Source organism: Hyla sarda, chromosome 2, assembly GCF_029499605.1.
Source record: "Hyla sarda isolate aHylSar1 chromosome 2, aHylSar1.hap1, whole genome shotgun sequence".
Taxonomy (NCBI): Eukaryota; Metazoa; Chordata; class Amphibia; order Anura; family Hylidae; genus Hyla; species Hyla sarda.
Window position 1 is genome coordinate 404,703,726 of NC_079190.1, and position 18,259 is coordinate 404,721,984.

Genomic DNA, 18,259 nt, shown 5'->3' on the forward strand with positions numbered 1-18,259 from the left:
CAGGATAGTACAGCCATTGTGGACTGGTTGATTCATTCTCAGTCATCTCAAGAACAGTAACAGTCTTTTGACAGCTACATGGCATGGGGGAATTGTCCATTCAGGTCGATCTGTACTACTGCCTCTGTCTTTGCTTCCACCCACTAGTGCTAATTTGAAAGATAGCATTAGCCATGAGGAGGAGTTATGTGAGGACAGTCTTTTTTTGGAGTGTGTTGTAGTAGAAGTGGAGGTGGGAACAGTGGCCAAGCATAGCACTAGTGAGACTGGAGGTAATAGTCATGGTGGAGATACTGTAAGACATCATGGTGGATATGCTGAGGATATGCTGAGTGCAAGGAGTCCATGATTGCACATCAGAAGTTTATGCTGAGAGGAGTGGTGGGGACATTGAGGAGGAAATTTCATGAAAAAAAAAACATAGCGAACATGCAAATTTTGTGAACATAGGAGGAATATTTGTCCATATAGTTGCAAAATATCGCAAATTCAAAATTGGCCCCTGCCACTCATCACTATTTCTGTGCACCATTGCAGGAATTATGGGTAAAGCTCTGCACACAGGAGTAGAGTAAAGAGTAGAGGCTAGATTAAGGCTACAAGGGAGACAATGTGGTACCAGGTGTTGAGATGTTATCAGAGGGTCACCTCTGGACCAAGAAAGAGGAAGTGGTAGTGGTAGTGTCTAGGACCCTTGGGGGAGCAAGGCTGGAAAATGTTCACTTGAAGGTCAGTCAGAATATGATTGAAAGGCTATGAGTAAACCAGATGAGCCTAGTATCCTTTTTGGGAATAATGGACTATATATAGTGGTAAACTATAACTTGTATTAAGAGGGGCGCCATCAGGTTATTGTTCCTGTTACGTTTTGGCTGTGAGGCATTGAGACTGTTACTTGTAATGTTCTAGTAACTAATGTCCTCCTGTGGAAAGGACACTTACAAGTTTTTACATTTTAGGATGTAAAATAAAGTTTTTGTTTGCAGTATTTTGCATTATGTTTTCTTCCTCATGCTTTACAGCATTATGGGAAATATAGGCAGCATTAGGGAAACCATGTGGGGGGGGGGGGATTCAAAATTGCAAAAAACTCAAAAATGGTACACCAATTAAAATTGTACACAAGGCATACAAAAAATCTTCTACATAATTAGCCTGTGTTACACTATATAGGCCAACAAATGCTTATTATAAACATACACAGAATGCATGAAAAAATAGTTCAAGTGAAACTGTTCAGACAGTTCTGACACTAGTACTATATCTTCAAAGATGTCTTCTATAGATGCAACATATAATTTTCCCATTATAACACAGCATAGTACAGCTCTTTTCAGTTCTGTATCATCTATCTTTAACATTCATGCCGTATAGTCCAAGTGCATTACCCATTTGAACTCGGCATGCTTATATAAAAAACACAATTGGAAGCAGAATAGATATTGGGTGTGCCCAAGGCAAACTGAGGGAGTTATAAGTAAGCATGCTGCTTTTTAGGTGATCCCCTGTGATTATCACTGACCCTTACACAATCTGACAGCTTTATCTCTACAGACTTGTCATGTCTAAATGTGCCTTTGTGAAAGTATTTTCAATAATAAATCCTGGAGATGTTAACTCGAAAGCATGGTTACTGCACTTTTACATTGTTTGTGATATGATTGAGGAATACATGAGACAATGGCTTTTTCCAGGCATATTTAAGCCACATTTACTGACAACAAATCATGTTATAGGCGGTTGCCAGGTTGCTTTGTCTAAGCAAACCCACATCAGCTCTATAGAGAGTATAAGGGGCTGTATTACCCCAGTAACTAGGGTTAATATATCAGCTATAAAAACAAGTATTGAAATTTTTAATGCCCTGTCTTTTATGAACTCATGGTCGCACAACATGTAAATTAACAAAATAATAAAAATGAAGTGTCTTTGAGAAGGCCTCCAAAAATTGCATTGAAAAGTGGTCTTTTCTGAGGGTAGTCTTTTTGAATAAAATGCTCACTTGGCATAATGTATGATGGACTAAAAATATGTAATACTAAATTTCCCCTTTCAAAGACATGGACTTTTGAAAACTTTTCACTATATACAGGTTAAAACATTAAATATAAAAACAAATAAGTAAAACAAAGTCATTCAAGGAAAAAAAAGTCATAAGGAAATTGCTGAAAACACCCCCCTCGGCTTATACTCGAGTGAACTCCCCCACCCGCAGTGGTCTTCAACCTGAGGACCTCCAGAGGTTTCAAAACTACAACTCCCAGCAAGCCCGGGCAGCCATCGGCTGTCCGGGCTTGCTGGGAGTTGTAATTTTGAAACCTCCGGAGGTCCGCAGGTTGAAGACCACTGCGGCCTTCGACATCATCCAGCCCCCTCTCACCCCCTTTAGTTCTGTACAGTACTCACCTCCACTCGGCGCTGGTCCGGTGCTGCAGGACTGTCCGGAGAGGAGGTGGTCCGGTGGGATAGTGGTTCCGGGCTGCTATCTTCACCAGGGAGGCCTCTTCTAAGCGCTTCGGGCTCGGCCTCAGAATAGTCACGTTGCCTTGACAACGATGCAGAGGTGCGTTCATTGCCAACGTACTTCTGCGTCGTTGTCAAGGCAACGCCTCTATTCCGGGCCGGAAGCGCGGAGAAGAGGCGCCTCCGGTGAAGATAGCAGCCCGGAACCACTATCCCACCGGACCACCTCCTCACCGGACAGCCCTGCAGGACCGGACCAGCGCCGAGCGGAGGTGAGTACTCAGAACTAAAGGGGGTGAGAGGGGGCTGGATGATGTCGAAGGCCGCAGTGGTCTTCAACCTGCGGACCTCCGGAGGTTTCAAAACTACAACTCCCAGCAAGCCTGGATAGCCGATGGCTGCCCGGGCTTGCTGGGAGTTGTAGTTTTGAAACCTCTGGAGGTCCGCAGGTTGAAGACCACTGAGGGCGAATGATGAGAAGAGGATGATGAAGGGGGGGGGGATGATGACAAGGGGATGATGAAGGGCGGATGTGTGGGATGATAAGGGGATGATGAAGGGGGGATGTGTGGGATGATGACAAGGGGATGATGAAGGGGGATGTGTGGGATGATAAGGGGATGATGAAGGGGGGATGTGTGGGATGATAAGGGGATGATGAAGGGGGGATGTGTGGGATGATGACAAGGGGATGATGATGAGGATGTTAATGACGGGTCTGGATGATGACAGGGGGGAATGATGTATTTCCCACCCTAGGCTTATACTCGAGTCAATAACTTTTCCTGGGATTTTGGGTTGAAATTAGGGGTCTCGGCTTATACTCGGGTCGGCTTATACTCGAGAATATACGGTAGCAGCACTTTATGCTATAAAAAAAAAAATCTACCATCCTGTAGCTACCACTAGAGGGAGCCAATGGGCTAACTGAACAATGTTTATTCACTCCCCTACTGGTAACCATTTAGCTTTGGACCTTTGAATATTTTGAATATGTAGAATTTATTCTTCATAGAAAATCGGAATTGTGTTAAAGGTGAAAATTCCTTTGGAGAACAGCGGCTACAGTAAAGAATAAATTAAAATATAGAGAGAACAAACCAAAATTACGCCATAAATGCGGGACGAAATACAGCATTTTTACATAACACCTGTAAAGTCCTATTTCATCATTCATAGTGTAAATGACCTATTATAATAAATTATTATAATAAATTATAAGAGGTCTTAGTTATCACTGGTTTTCTAATCAACGGACAGAAGAATCAATTACATGGAGATTCAATTACAGGTTAGAATATTTTGGAGCATTTTACAAAGTCCCCCATTGTAGAAACAGTTAAATGTGCACATCAGAACTTCTCGGAGTTCTTAGATGGTTAATCGGCAGTCAGTTCACAGCTCTCTAGAAAATAGAGGAATACTGTAAATGCCTTATTACTCTCAGCAGGCTCCACTTCCAACCTATTAGGGGTCAGGTGACTTTAGAGAACAGTTTGACGAAATTTCAGTCTTTTATGTAGCTCTCACACAGAGGGTCCAAACTACCATATTTAGAATTCGGCCTCATGGAAAAAGAACATAAAAGCAACATAGACAAAGAACTAAGCTTAATAGTAATGCTTTTTATGGTGTTATTTTACTAGGAATGCAAGAATACAAAATATAATAGCGATCTAGTACATTTTATGTGTGCACTGCATTGTTCAATCACAGAGTGATGCATATTAGCACATTGTATGTGAGCAATTGTAAAGTTTTATGTTGTTGTTCTGTTTATGAATTTCTAGTAAAAATATGTCTATTCAATCTAAGCTCAATGGCCCAGACTGACTAAAATTGTCTAATTCTTAGAGAACACTCTGATGGACTGTTTTCAAATCCCCCAGTGGCTCATGCTCTTCATAAATCTGGCACATTTGTAGACTGTCTAGTCTAAGTTTACTTATGTGCTAAGATATTGGTGCATTCTTAGGTACATTTAGACCACACTCTTTGTAGCAAAGATCACACCCTTTTTCAAAGACACTTTTTCGTTTTGCCAGATCCAGATAAAAAGTGACAAATGTGTCTAATGTCCTTAATACATGACCTGACCCCCCGCCCCTACTATAAATGTGTGCCAATCTCATAGAACATTTATAGAGCCTATATGCAGCTCAAGCATTGGACGGTGAGGGCTACAACAGACAATCTTTGAATCACTTGTACAGTCCTTTCCTGACATTAGTCATTGGCCACATATCCCTTATTACAGTCGGCGGCCAATGATCAATTTTTTTTTTTTGATGGGTCAAAATGACCCATCATCTGACAAATAAGCATTTGCTTATTTGTCAGACAATCGCTGGTCACTGGTCAAATTACCCAGGGTAATATTGACCTAATGTCCCTGCCTAATGCGGCCCTAAGATTCTAAGACAAGACATGTTTTGGTATATAATACACCAGAATTCTGCATTAATTTCTCTTGGCCAATGTATTCAGAAATTTATGTTGTGAGATTACCACCTTTTAACAAAAAATATTTTTATCAAGCATTGTTGACATTTTAACGGTTAATTCAGAATAAAGCTCCTTTTTCTGTAGCTAAGTGAAATATTTTAATATTAGACATTTGGAATATGTTAGTTTACATGGATGTGTAAATGTTAAAGGGGTACTCCGGTGAGAAACAATTTTTTTAAATCAACTGGTGCCAGAACGTTAAACAGATTTGTTAATTACTTATAGTTAAAAACCTTAACCCATCCAGTACTTATCAGCTGCTGTATGCTCCAGAGGAAGTTATTTTCTTTTTAAATGTATTCTCTGTCTGTCCACAGTGCTCCAGTGCTCTCTGCTGACACCTCTGTCTGTCTCAGGAACTGTCAAGAGCAGATTGAAAATAAATTTAAAAAGAAAATAACTTCCTGTGTAGCATACAGCAGCTGATACGTACTGGAAGGGTTAAGATTTTTAAATAGAAGCCATTTACAAATCTGTTTAACTCTCTGGCACCAGTTGATTTAAAATATATATATATATATATATATATATATGTTTTTCACCGGAGCACCCCTAAACCCCCTAATGACCAAGGGCGTACAGGTACGCCTTTGCTCCCTGATACTTAAGGACCAAGGGCGTACCAGTACGCCCGTGGGAATTTCGGTCCCCGCCGCGCGCCAGGCAGGGATCGGACAGGGGTGACTGCTGATATCTATCAGCAGGCACCCCGCGCAAATGCCCAGGGGGGTCATCAGACCCCCATGAATTCACACTTGCGATTTGCAGCTATTCCGGGTCATATGGGTCTATAGTGACCCGGTGACCCGGAAAATAAAGGGGATCGCGGATGTCTTAGACACCCACGATCCCCTTGAAGCAATAGGAGTGAGGTGGCACGAGTGCCACCCCTCCTATCTCTGCTATTGGTGGTCTAGACGCGACCACCAATAGCAGATCGGGGGTGGGGGGCTTTACTTTCGGTTTCCCCGTTTTGCTCACCCACAATAGGCGGGGCAGGACAGGGAAACCGACAGGGACCGGCGCCGAAGATCCACTTACCCATCGGCGACGGCAGCGGGCGACTATCGTCGGCGGCAGCGGGCGACGATCGGCGGAAGAAGAGGGCGACGCAGCTCCCTGGATCCAACGGAAGCCGGTGTGTTACTTAGCAACATCTGGAGGGCTACAGTCTGAGACCACTATAGTGGTCTCTAAACTGTAACCCTCCAGATGTTGCAAAACTACAACTCCCAGCATGCCCTGAGAGCTGTTTAGGCATGCTGGGAGTTGCAGTTTTGCAACAGCTGGAGGTCTACAGTTTGAGACCGCTGCACAGTGATCTCTATACTGTGCACCTCCAGATCTTGCAAAACTACAACTGATAGCATGCCCACACAGCAGTTTGCTGTCTGGGCATGCTGGGAGTTGTAGTTTTGCAACATCTGGAGGTCCACAGTTTGGAGACCACTGTGCAGTGGTCTCTAAACTATAGCTCTCCAGATGTGGCACAACTGCAACTCCCAGCATGCCTAAACAGCAAACAGCTGTCTCTGCATGCTGGGAGTTGTAGTCGTGTACCTCCAGCTGTTGCATAACTACATCTCCCAGCATGCCTTTCGGCGATCAGTACATGCTGGGAGTTGAAGTTATGCAACAGCTGGAGGCACACTGGTTGGAAAATACTGAGTTAGGTAACAGAACCTAACTGAAGGTTTTCCAACCAGTGTGCCCCCAGCTGTTGCAAAAGTACAACTCCCAGCATGCACGGTCTGTCAGTACATGCTGGGAGTTGTAGTTTTGAAACAGCTGGAGATTTGCCCGCCCCCCATGTGACCTGGTGGGTTTACATTCACACTGGCGGGTTTAAAGTAAGTTTACTACTTCAAGTATGAGCTGGGGCAAATTTTTTGCCGCACCGCAAACTTCTAGCGGGAAATTCACTGTAAACCTCTGCCAGTGTGAACGTACCCTAAAAACACTACACTACACTACACTAACACATAATAAAGGGTAAAACACTAGATATACACCCCCTTACACTGTCCCCCCAATAAAAAAAAAAAACGTATTGTACGGCAGTGTTTCCAAAACAGAGCCTCCAGCTGTTGCAAAACAACAACTCACAGCATTTCCGGACAGCCACTGACTGTCCAGGCATGCTGGGAGTTTAGCAACAGCTGGAGGCACCCTGTTTGGGAATCACTGGCGTAGAATACCCCTATGTCCACCTCTGTGCAATCCCTAATTTAGTCCTCAAATGCGAATGGCGCTCTCTCACTTCAGAGCCCTGTCGTATTTCAAGGAAACAGTTTAGGGCCACATATGGGGTATCTTCGTACTCGGGAGAAATTGCACTACTAATTTTTTAGGCTTTTTTTCCTTTTACCCCTTATGAAAAAGAAAAGTTGGGGTCTACACCAGCCTGTTAGTGTAAAAAAAAGCATTTTTTACACTAACATGCTGGTGTTGTCCTTTACTTTTTATATTCACGAGAGGTTAAAGGAAAAAAAGACCCCCAAAATTTGTAACGCAATTTCTCCAGAGTATGGAAATACCCCATATGTGTGTGTAAAATGCTCTGTGGACGCACAACAAGGCTCAGGAGTGAGAGCGCACCATGTACATTTCAGGCCTAAATTGGTGATTTGCACAGGGGTGGCTGATTTTACAGCGGTTCTGACATAAACCCCAAAAAATAAATACCCACATGTGACCCCATTTTGGAAATGACACCCCTCACGGAACGTAACAAGGGGTATAGTAAGCCTTAACGCCCCACAGGTGTTCGACTAATTTTCATTAAAGTTGGATGAGAAAATGAAAAAAAAAAAAATTGCACTAAAATGCTGGTCTCACCCTAAATTTTTCATTTTCACAAGGGAAAATAGGAAAAAAGCCCCCCAAAATTTGTAACCCCATTTATTCTGAGTAAGAACAGACCCCATATGTGGATGTAAAGTGCTCTATGGGTGCACTACAATGCTCAGAAGAGAAGGAGCGCCATTGGGATTTTGAAGAGAAAATGTGTCTGGAATTGAAGGCCACTTGTGTTTACAAAGCCCCCATGGTACCAGAACAATGGACCCCCCCACATGTAACCCATTTTGGAAACTACACCTCTCATGTAATGTAATAAGGGGTACAGTGAGCATTTATGCCCCACAGGTGTCTGACAGATTTTTGGAACAGTGATCCATGAAAATGAAAAATGTAATTTTCCATTTGCACAGCCCACTGTTCCAAAGATCTGTCAAACGCCAGTGGGGTGTAAATGCTCACTGCACCATTTATTAAATTCTGTGAGAGGTGTAGTTTCCAAAATAGGGTCACATGTGAGGGGGTCCACTGTTCTGGCACCACGGGGGGGCTTTGTAAATGCATATGGCCCCTGACTACAATTCCAAACGAATTCTCTTTCCAAAAGCTCAATGGTGCTCCCCCTCTCTGAGCATTGTAGTTCGCCCGTAGTGCGCTTCAGGTCAACTTATGGGGTACCTCCATACTCAGAAGAGATGGGGTTACAAATTTTCGGGGGTATTTTCTGCTATTAACCCTTGCAAAAATTAGAAATTTGGGGGAAACACACATTTTAGTGAAAAAAAAAATATATTTTTTTTTTACATATGCAAAAATCGTGAAGCCCCTGTGGGGTATTAAGGCTCACTTTATTCCTTGTCACGTTCCTCAAGGGGTCTAGTTTCCAAAATGGTATGCCATGTGTTTTTTTTTGTTCTGGCACCATAGGGGCTTCCTAAATGCTACATGCCCCTGAGCAAATTTGCTCTAAAAAAGCCAAATATTACTCCTTCTCTTCTGAGCATTGTAGTTCGCCCATAGTGCACTTCAGGCCAACTTATGGGGTACCTCCCAGAAGATATGGGGTTACAAATTTTGGGGGGTATTTTCTGCTATTAACCCTTGCAAACATGTGAAATTTGGGGGGAAACACACATTTTAGTGAAAAAAGTGTATTTTTTTTTACATATGCAAAATTTGTGAAACACCTGTTGGTATGCCATGTGTTTTTTTTTTTTTTTTTTGCTGTTCTGGCACCATAGGGGCTTCCTAATTGCAACATGCCCCCCAAAAACCATTTTTGAAAAACATACTCTCCAAAATCCCCTTCTCGCTCCTTCGCTTCTGAGCCCTCTACTGCGCCCGCCGAACAATTTACATAGACATGAATTATGTCCTTACTCGAGAGAAAATGGGCTACAAATAAAAGTATACATTTTCTCCTTTTACCCCTTGTAAAAATTCAAAAATTGGGTTTACAAGAACATGCGAGTGTAAAAAATGAAGATTGTGAATTTTCTCCTTTACTTCAAAGTTAGAAAAATGCAACATTTTCACATTTTTCATCAAATTTGGGGATTTTTCACCAAGAAAGGATGCATGTTACAACACAATTGTACCACTATGTTAAAGTAGAATATGTCATGAAAAATAAATCTCGGAATCAGAATGATAACTAAAAGCATTCCAGAGTTATTCATGTTTAAAGTGACAGTGGTCAGATGTGCAAAAAACGCTCTGGTCCTAAGGTGTAAAATGGCCTGGTCCTTAAGGGGTTAAAGAAGTCAACTGAACATTTACAATATACCAGACTCACTAATATCAATGTAAATAAAATTATTAAACAAAATGGCTGTATCTAAAAGTAGCTTTAACCCCTGTCTCCATTGAAAACACATGCATGCTTGCCATGGACATGCAAGTGTATGAAGGGGTCAGGAAAGATATATGTCAACTGAATGAGCATTTGATTACCAGCTATCTGAGATGTATACAAGTAAAAGCTATGCAACAACATGAATTCTGCACTCACCACTAAACCAGCAATTCAAGGCTCCAAACGCAAAGGAAACGGGGGGCAAGTCTATCACATCTGTGTGGGGTCACACGCCGGTGTGGTAGCCTTGTCATGCTTTTTCTCTGCGTTTGGAGCCTTGAATTGCTGGTTTAGCGGTGAGTGCAGGATTCATGTTGTTGCATAGCTCTTACTTGTATTTAGTCTATTATTCATATCATTCCTAGCACCTCCAGAGCACTCTATAGTTGAATTAACCCCATCGTACCTGCTGCTCATGGCTGTTATGCTACAAATGTTGATCGCCTTACTGCTTAGTGGTGCCGCCCAAGCTTCTACATTGTGATGTGTCTAATATGCATGGTTAGCTTAACTCTGGGACCCTCAATAAATAGAACAAAGGGACTTTGACCTTAACCACTCCTAAGTGGAATGTGAAATTATAAAAATGACTGTTGTTAAAATCAAGTTTGCATGCTAAATATATTTTGGTGATATGTTTCTAATTTTCCAGTTTACTTGGTATATAAAATAAAATAACCCTGAAATCTTACAATTTTTATTCTTGCTACTGAGCTGAGGATTCCTGTTTTGTCTATGATGATAAGGAGGATGATGGTGGAAAGGGATGTCTACAGCAATACAGTAAAAGGTGGCACTAGTAGATAGAGAAGACAATATATGATGTTTACAGCTCAGCCTCCCCCTTTCTTTGAAATTAACTATTTAAATCTATGTGATAGATTACCTTTAAAGGGGTACTCCGGTGGAAAACTTTTTTTTATTTTAAATCAACTGGTGCCAGAAAGTTAAACAGATTTGTGAATACTACAGAGGAAATTAAACAGATTTGTGAAAGTTAAACAGATTTGTGAATACTACAGAGGAAATTATTTTCTTTTTGGAACACAGAGCTCTCTGCAGAATCACGAGCACAGTGCTCTCTGCTGACATCTCTGTCCATTTTAAGAAATGTCCAGAGTAGGAGAAAATCCCCATAGGAAACATATGCTGCTCTGGACAGTTCCTAAAATGGAACAGAGATGTCAGCAGAGAGCACTGTGCTCGTGATGTCAGCAGAGAGCACTGTGTTCCAAAATGAAAATAATTTACTCTGTAGTATTTAGCAGCTAATAAGTACTGAAAAGATTAAGGTTTTTTAATAGAAGTAAATTACAAATCTGTGTAACTTTCTGGCACCAGTTGATTTGAAAAAAAAAAAAGTTTTCCACCGGAGTACCCCTTTAAGCTGTAGAATACAACCAATGGTGGAGGCCACAAAAATGTGGTAAAATTAGGTAAGGCTGTTATATTTGCCCTAATGTCTACCTGGCTTCTACAGCTATATTGGTGTTTTTCTGTGCTATTGATGCACAGTGGAATTTCTAAATGTCAAGTAGTTCCAATCTTACATGGTAATACGTGGCCTTAATTATGTGCCTTAAATATTTATTTGAGGCTTTTTGAGACCTTATCAGCCTGTATGTAAAGATTCTCAACATTCACATATTACATACATCTGATTGACTTCCTTTATACTAGTTTTAAAATCACTGATGTTTTTCAAAGCAGCATCTTTTACATAAGGGATTGGAAATATGATGTATGTGGTATAAGCAAACCTTACACACCTTTAAAGAGTACCTGTCATCAAACCATATTTTCTAAACTAATTCATATTATATTCACTAACTACTCCTAACACCCTTTCTGCCCTTAAATTTGTTTCCATGCTTTAAAAAGCTCTTTATCATACCTTTCCTCTTGCTCACATTGTGATAGCTTCCAGCAGGAGAAAGTGGGCGTTCCCCAGGAGGTGCAACATCACTGAAGCCTGCATGAGCTGTGCCTCGCCATGCCACACACTTCCTGAGTTTGGTCTGCCGCTAGGCCGTGAGGAGACCAAACTAACTGTTTGACTTGTGGCAGGGAACAGAACAGAGCCACCTAGTCCCATTAAAAACATATAAAGGTTGAGAATTTTAACAGCAAGTAAAAAGAAAAGTGTCTTATAATTACATAAGGAACAATATATTAGTTTGGTACTCTTTAAGAAACTTACTGAAAACCATACTAGCACAATACAAACAGTGTATTATAGAAAAATGTAGAAAATAATGTAGAAATAATTACAAAAGCAACAGACACAGGGCATTCCGGAACATAAAAGATCAGTAAGGGTCAACCTTGATATACTCTGACATATTTTGAAGTCAAGCTGTTTCTTTGTGTTTTGCATTTTACGTTTCTGTAGATTTCTATTCTGTGAATCATTGGCTTTGACAGCTTGTAAGTCCCTACTATTATACCTTTTACTTGCACCGGACAGCTTGTTGCACCTCTTAAATGGTGTTGCAAATGTATACTGAAGCATGAAAACTTCTACAAACATAATTGTAAAAATCAAAAAGCCACAGAAAAGATAAAGGATCAACAATAATCCGGCAGAAGTTTTAAAATGCACTCGAATAAAACAAGACAGGCAGTAAAATAGAAGAACTGAAAGGTCACCTAGGGAGAGAGTTAGTAATATGTATCATTTGTACAATAGGCATCTTACGAAACCAAAGTCACTCTCTAATCCACTCAAAGAAATAAATACTATGGCCTTTTAAAATCTCGGCTAATACTAATTAATCTGGTTTACAAGAACAGAAGCTATTGTTTCGGAGGAATTCTTTGCATCTGTTGGTTATAAAAATAGGACAATATTCTGGTACAGCTGTAATCACTTGCACAGCCTCGTTGCTTAGGCATTATTAGCTCAGGACAGAAAATAAACAGATTTGACAGAATTGCGCATAAGTTCAGATTTGAAATGAATTATTTCTCGAGGTATGAAATTACTGCGCCCGTCTCATGATCCCTCAACCCCCTCAGGCATCGTTGACATTTATACACACGCTAAAGTGGTAACACGTAGAGAAACTTGCATACTACAGTAGCCCATTTCCTTAAAATATTTCTTAATGTTTCTAATCCATTTTCTCTATTGGTGTTTTTACAGGAATTCCACGTACTGCATGAAAGTTTCTATATCCTTGGCAGTAGGGGACAATGACACTGGATTTTGCTATAACTCCAAAATGAAGTACTTCGAAAAAGCTGAACTTAGCAAAAGCAAAGAAATCCTATGCCCAGAAATAGAAGATTTCATCATGCCATACAGGGAGCCAGAAATCAAGTGGTACAAGGTACAGTACAAGATATATTTGTGAATTATAAATGTAGCAGTATAAGTTGTATACTCAGCACTGTATACCAAAATGTCCAGTTTATAAAAATGATATATGAAGGTTTCCAGCTTGTCACTCTTAAAGAAAAAATACAGTTCTTCCCATTGGTGTCATGGTTTCCTTCATAATGCAGGTATGACCGATAAGATGGATGTGTTTTTATTTCTTCACAGTCAGTCTCTACAATAAAGAGGTTATGCAACTGTAATAACCAATAACTAAGAAAAAACTGCTTTAAGTCACACAGTAATCCACAAGAAGCAAAAACCACTTAGATATACATGAATAATCTCAATTAACTGGTTCCCCAGGAGATAATACACCGATCAAGTGTAAATGAACCACACAACTTCTATAGTGCGTAACTGGTGACCTGTAAAGATGAAGAAGAAGGGATTCACTTATTCAGAATGCCATACGGATTGTACATTGCAGGCAGATAAAGGAAGGGACATATATATATATATATATATATATATATATATATATATGTTTATGTGTATATATATATATATATATATATATATATTTTTTTTTTTTTTTTTTTTGTTTCCCTTTTTGAAAAATATGTATTTTGATATTTTGCGCCAAAGCGCTTCATGCCGATTTGACAGAAATCAATCTCCATAGGTGTATGCAGTGGTCGTGAATTTATCATTGGCGCTTTTCAGTGGGAGAAGTAGCACTTCTGGCACAAGTCACCGCCAAGCAGGGACTAAACTTAGAAAAATGTTTAGCCCCAGGCAAATGGTTCAAAACTACAACAGTGTCAGGGCATGCTGGGAGTTGTAGTTTTGGACTACTTGCCTGTGGCGCGGGGGAAACATAAAAAACCTGATGCTCACCTAGCCCCGGTCCCCGTTGTTCTCCTGCAGATAACATTCTCCTTGGTGCAGTCTCAGGATTTTCTCCTCCCAGCTGGTTTAAAGACCTTTCCTAGTCAGCCAATCACTGGCGGCAGCAGTGTCATGTGTCAGGCCAGTGATTGGCTGAGCCTGTGAGGTCCTATAAGCTGCTTGACTTTGAAGAAGGAAGACACCAGACTGCAAGATGTGACATGTTGGGGGGTGAGACATGTGACATGTGTGGGGGGAGATGTGACATGGGGGAGATGTGACAGGGATGGAGGAGATGAGATGTGACACGGGGCATAGATAACACGGGGGGAGGAGATGTGACACTGGGAGGGGATGTGAAAAGTGGGGGAGAGATGTGACATGGGGGGATGTGACAGAGAGGGGAGAGATGAGATGTGACATGGGGGAAGAGATGTAACATAGGGGTAGATGTGACATGAGGAAGTGGACATGAAATGGGGGGTGTATATGAATAGAAGAGATGTGACATGGAGGATGGAGGTGAAACGAGGGGTAGACATGAAATGGGGGGATAGATGTGAAATGGGGGCGATATTAAATGGGGGTGTGGATATGAAATGGGGGAATTGTGAAATAGACAGTGAACATGAAACGGGGGGAATAGACATGAAATTGGGGAATTTCACCATTTGTTTATTATATGGCAATCACAATATATACCATTTTTATCGGGGTATACCATGCACCGGCCTATAACACACACCCTAATTATTCCTAGGAAATTTGGGTAAAAAAGTTTTTTTTTACCCAAATATCCTTGTTAAAATGAGGGTGTGTGTGTGAGTGGGTATACCTCAATAAAACAGTTTCTGGCCCTGCAGAAGCCACATTAGTTCAATGATTTAAAGTGGGCACTTTAAATCATTGAACTGAGTCGGCTTCTGTGGGGCCATAGTCCTGCCGCCGCCGCCTGATTCTGCCCCTATCCCCTGTTTTAAAGTTACATGTCACTGTCCCTCACCGTCTTCTGGTTGAATTTCCCGCCGATGCCCGATTCCCTCACCGTCCTCGGGTTGCACGTCCCGCCGATGCCCGATTCCCTCACCGTCCTCGGGTTGCATGTCCCGCCGATGCCCCATTCCCTCACCATCCTCGGATTACATGTCCCGCCGATACCCGATTCCCACACCGTCCTCGGGTTGCATGTCCCGCCGATGCCCGATTCCATCCCGGTGACCACGCTCTTTATGGTCCTACAGCGTCCTTATCTGTCACTGTGCGCCGCGCATAAGTGACGTCCTCAAAGCGACATCACTCGTCAGTCAGTGTGCGACGCACAGTGACAGATAGACAGATAAGGATGGTGCAGGACCATAAAGAGCGCGGTCACCAGGATGGAATCGGGCATCGGCGGGACATGCAACCCGAGGACGGTGAGGGAATCGGGCATCGGCGGGACATGCAACCCGAGGACGGAATCGGGCAGCCACAGGGACAGTGACAGTGACATGTAACTATAAAATGGGGGATAGGGGACGGAATCGCGTGGTGGCGGCGGCAGAACTATGGCCCCACAGTTCAATGATTTAAAGAGCCCGCTTTAAATCATTGAACTAAAGTGGCTTCTGCGGGGCCAGAAACAGTCTATCGGCGTATAAAACGCAGATAGACTTTAAGCTAAAAATTTTAGTCTAAAAAATGCGTGTTATACGCCAATAAATACGGCACATCAGTAATTGCAATTGCATATTTTTCCCAAATCGTGCAACCCTACTTTACAGTGAGGACATGCTGGAAGTTGTAGTTTTGCAACAGCTGGATAATCATAGGTTGGGGCTTGCTTCCCTAACATGTGTCTCTCTATATGGTACACAACTACAACTCCCAGCATGCCCTGACTTTAAAAAAGTAAAAAAAAAAAATGAAGAAATGTGAATAACCCCCACCCCCCAAAAAAATTAAATAAAATATATTAATTAAATAAAAGACCATCCTTTCCCGTTTTACAAATAAAAAATCTAAAACAATTAAATAAAAAAACACATTTGGTATAGTTGCGAAAATGGCTGAACTATTAAACTATTAAAATAAACCTAAAAAAATAACAAAGTTCTGCAATAACAAGCCTGGCACTGGTTGATTTTAGCACCTCTACTCTGGATCATATAATTTAGTTGGATTCACATGGAGACGAGTTACATGCACCGCTGTCTGTCATCTGAAGTTGGAGGGTCCTGGCAATCATCCAAGGACTATTGCAGCCTCTTTACTGTTTACCGTCACAGCTGCCTGATACTGGATGTTTCTATAGCTGTATTTAATTCAACTGAATGGGGCTGAGCTCTAGTACCAGGCATAGCCACTACAAGATGTAAGAAGCTAGCCCTAGTAAACAAGGATTGGGCAGCAACCAAATGTGGTGAGAGTAAGTATAGTATGATATAGTATGGAAGTGCACAGTATAGTAGTTCAAGCTGGTTATTCATGGGGACAGATAAACATGTGACATTTTATTTTGGACTAAATTGTCATGGTTTGTAGGGAAGAAAGACTTGGAGTTTTTTTTTTATTTATTTATTAAGTTACCCTATTTATCAGTACCCTGTTAAGGGATTACTATATCATTTCTTTCACTTAAAGGGGTACTCCAGTGAAAAACTTTTTTTTTTACATCAACTGGTGCCAGAAAGTTAAACAGATTTGTAAATTACTTCTATTAAAAAAATCTTAATCTTTCCTGTATTTATTAGCTGCTGAATACTACAGAGGAAATTATTTTCCGTTTGAAAAACAGAGCTGTCTGCTGACATCATGATCACAGTGCTCTCTGCTGACACCTCTGTCCATTTTAGGAACTGTCCAGAGTAAAAGGAAATCCCCATAGCAAACATATGCTGTTCTGGACAGTTCCTAAAATGGACAGAGATGTCAGCAGAGAGCACTGTGCTCGTGATGTCAGCAGACAGCTCTGTGTTTCAAAAAGAAAAGAATATCCGCTGTAGTATTCAGCAGCTAATAAGTACAGGAACGATTAAAGGGTACCTCTCATCAAAAAAACTTTTGATATATTATAGATATATGTATGCAGAATAACTTCACAATTGCATGTTATTAAAAAATATGCTTCTTTCTATTTAATTTTCCACTTTGAAGAAATGACCACTAGGGGTCACCCGGCCAGATCTGGCAGCAAGCATTTAAGACTCATGATGGAGTCCTAAACACTACGAGCTGCCAGTCTGCTTTGTTCACAAAGGAGAAAACTCAGAGCTGCCAGACTGCTTTGTTCCCAGCCTGTTTGGCTGTGAACAAAGCAGGCTGGCAGCTCTGAGTGTTTAGGAATCCAGCATGAGTCAGAAATGCTTGCTGACAGGACTGATCGGGAAAAATACAATAGAAAGAAGCATATTTTTAATTAACATGCTATTGGAAAGTTATTCACGGCACGAGGGGAGCATGACCGACTTCGGCTCTCCTCGGGGAAGTAAGTGCACTGACAAAGTGATTATTATGTTAATCCAGTGACTGTGGGAATAGGTGTGTCCACTCCTCGATTTTTCAAACATACACACGACACCAAGAGGCCCAGGAGACCCCTTTTTTATCATGCTGTGTTTGAAATCTGTTCACTGGCAGAATGAGGCACTATGCAGGACTTATTTGTAAAAAGGTGGTGTATTGCCAGTCAATAAGATATTAAAAGGGTATTATGCAGGGCTCAAGTCCTGCAGGGACGAGTGGGAACTGAGTTTCTGAACTTTTTCCACAGAAGGAACACCGTTCCCTGCTAAGAGTTCCCACATCCCACACTTTTTTTTCCAGGACGTGACCCTTGGTTGTATGACATAAAATTGTCTGCTTTTTTATATTCTAAAAATCATGCCACCCTTGTCCATGGTCTTTTCTTGTTATTGCAGCTCAGGCACATATACTATCTCATACGACCCTTTAACCCCTTAAGGACGCAGGACGTAAATGTACGTCCTGGTGAGGTGGTACTTAACGCACCAGGACGTACATTTACGTCCTAAGCATAACCGCGGGCATCGGAGCGATGCCCGTGTCATGCGCGGCTGATCCCGGCTGCTGATCGCAGCCAGGGACCCGCCGGCAATGGCCGACGCTCGCGATCTCGCGGGCGTCCGCCATTAACCCCTCAGGTGCCGGGATCAATACAGATCCCGGCATCTGCGGGAGTTCGCGATTAAAATGAACGATCGGATCGCCAGCAGCGCTGCTGCGGGGATCCGATCATTCATAACGCCGCACGGAGGTCCCCTCTCCTTCCTCCGTGCGGCTCCCGGCGTCTTCTGCTCTGGTCTGTGATCGAGCAGACCAGAGCAGGAGATGACCGATAATACTGATCTGTTCTATGTCCTATACATAGAACAGATCAGTATTAGCAATCATGGTATTGCTATGAATAGTCCCCTATGGGGACT

General features: G+C 41.8%; 1 protein-coding gene across 1 annotated transcript in view; it reads left to right on the forward strand.

Moving 5' to 3' along the window:
* The window catches only part of IL1RAPL1 (interleukin 1 receptor accessory protein like 1), a 1,525,014-nt gene that overhangs the window by 922,490 nt on the left and 584,265 nt on the right, over positions 1–18,259 (forward strand). Inside the window, exon 4 of the mRNA XM_056558792.1 lies at positions 12,771–12,957. Within this exon, the coding sequence (XP_056414767.1) occupies positions 12,771–12,957 (187 nt within the window). The remainder of the gene's footprint in view (positions 1–12,770; positions 12,958–18,259) is intronic.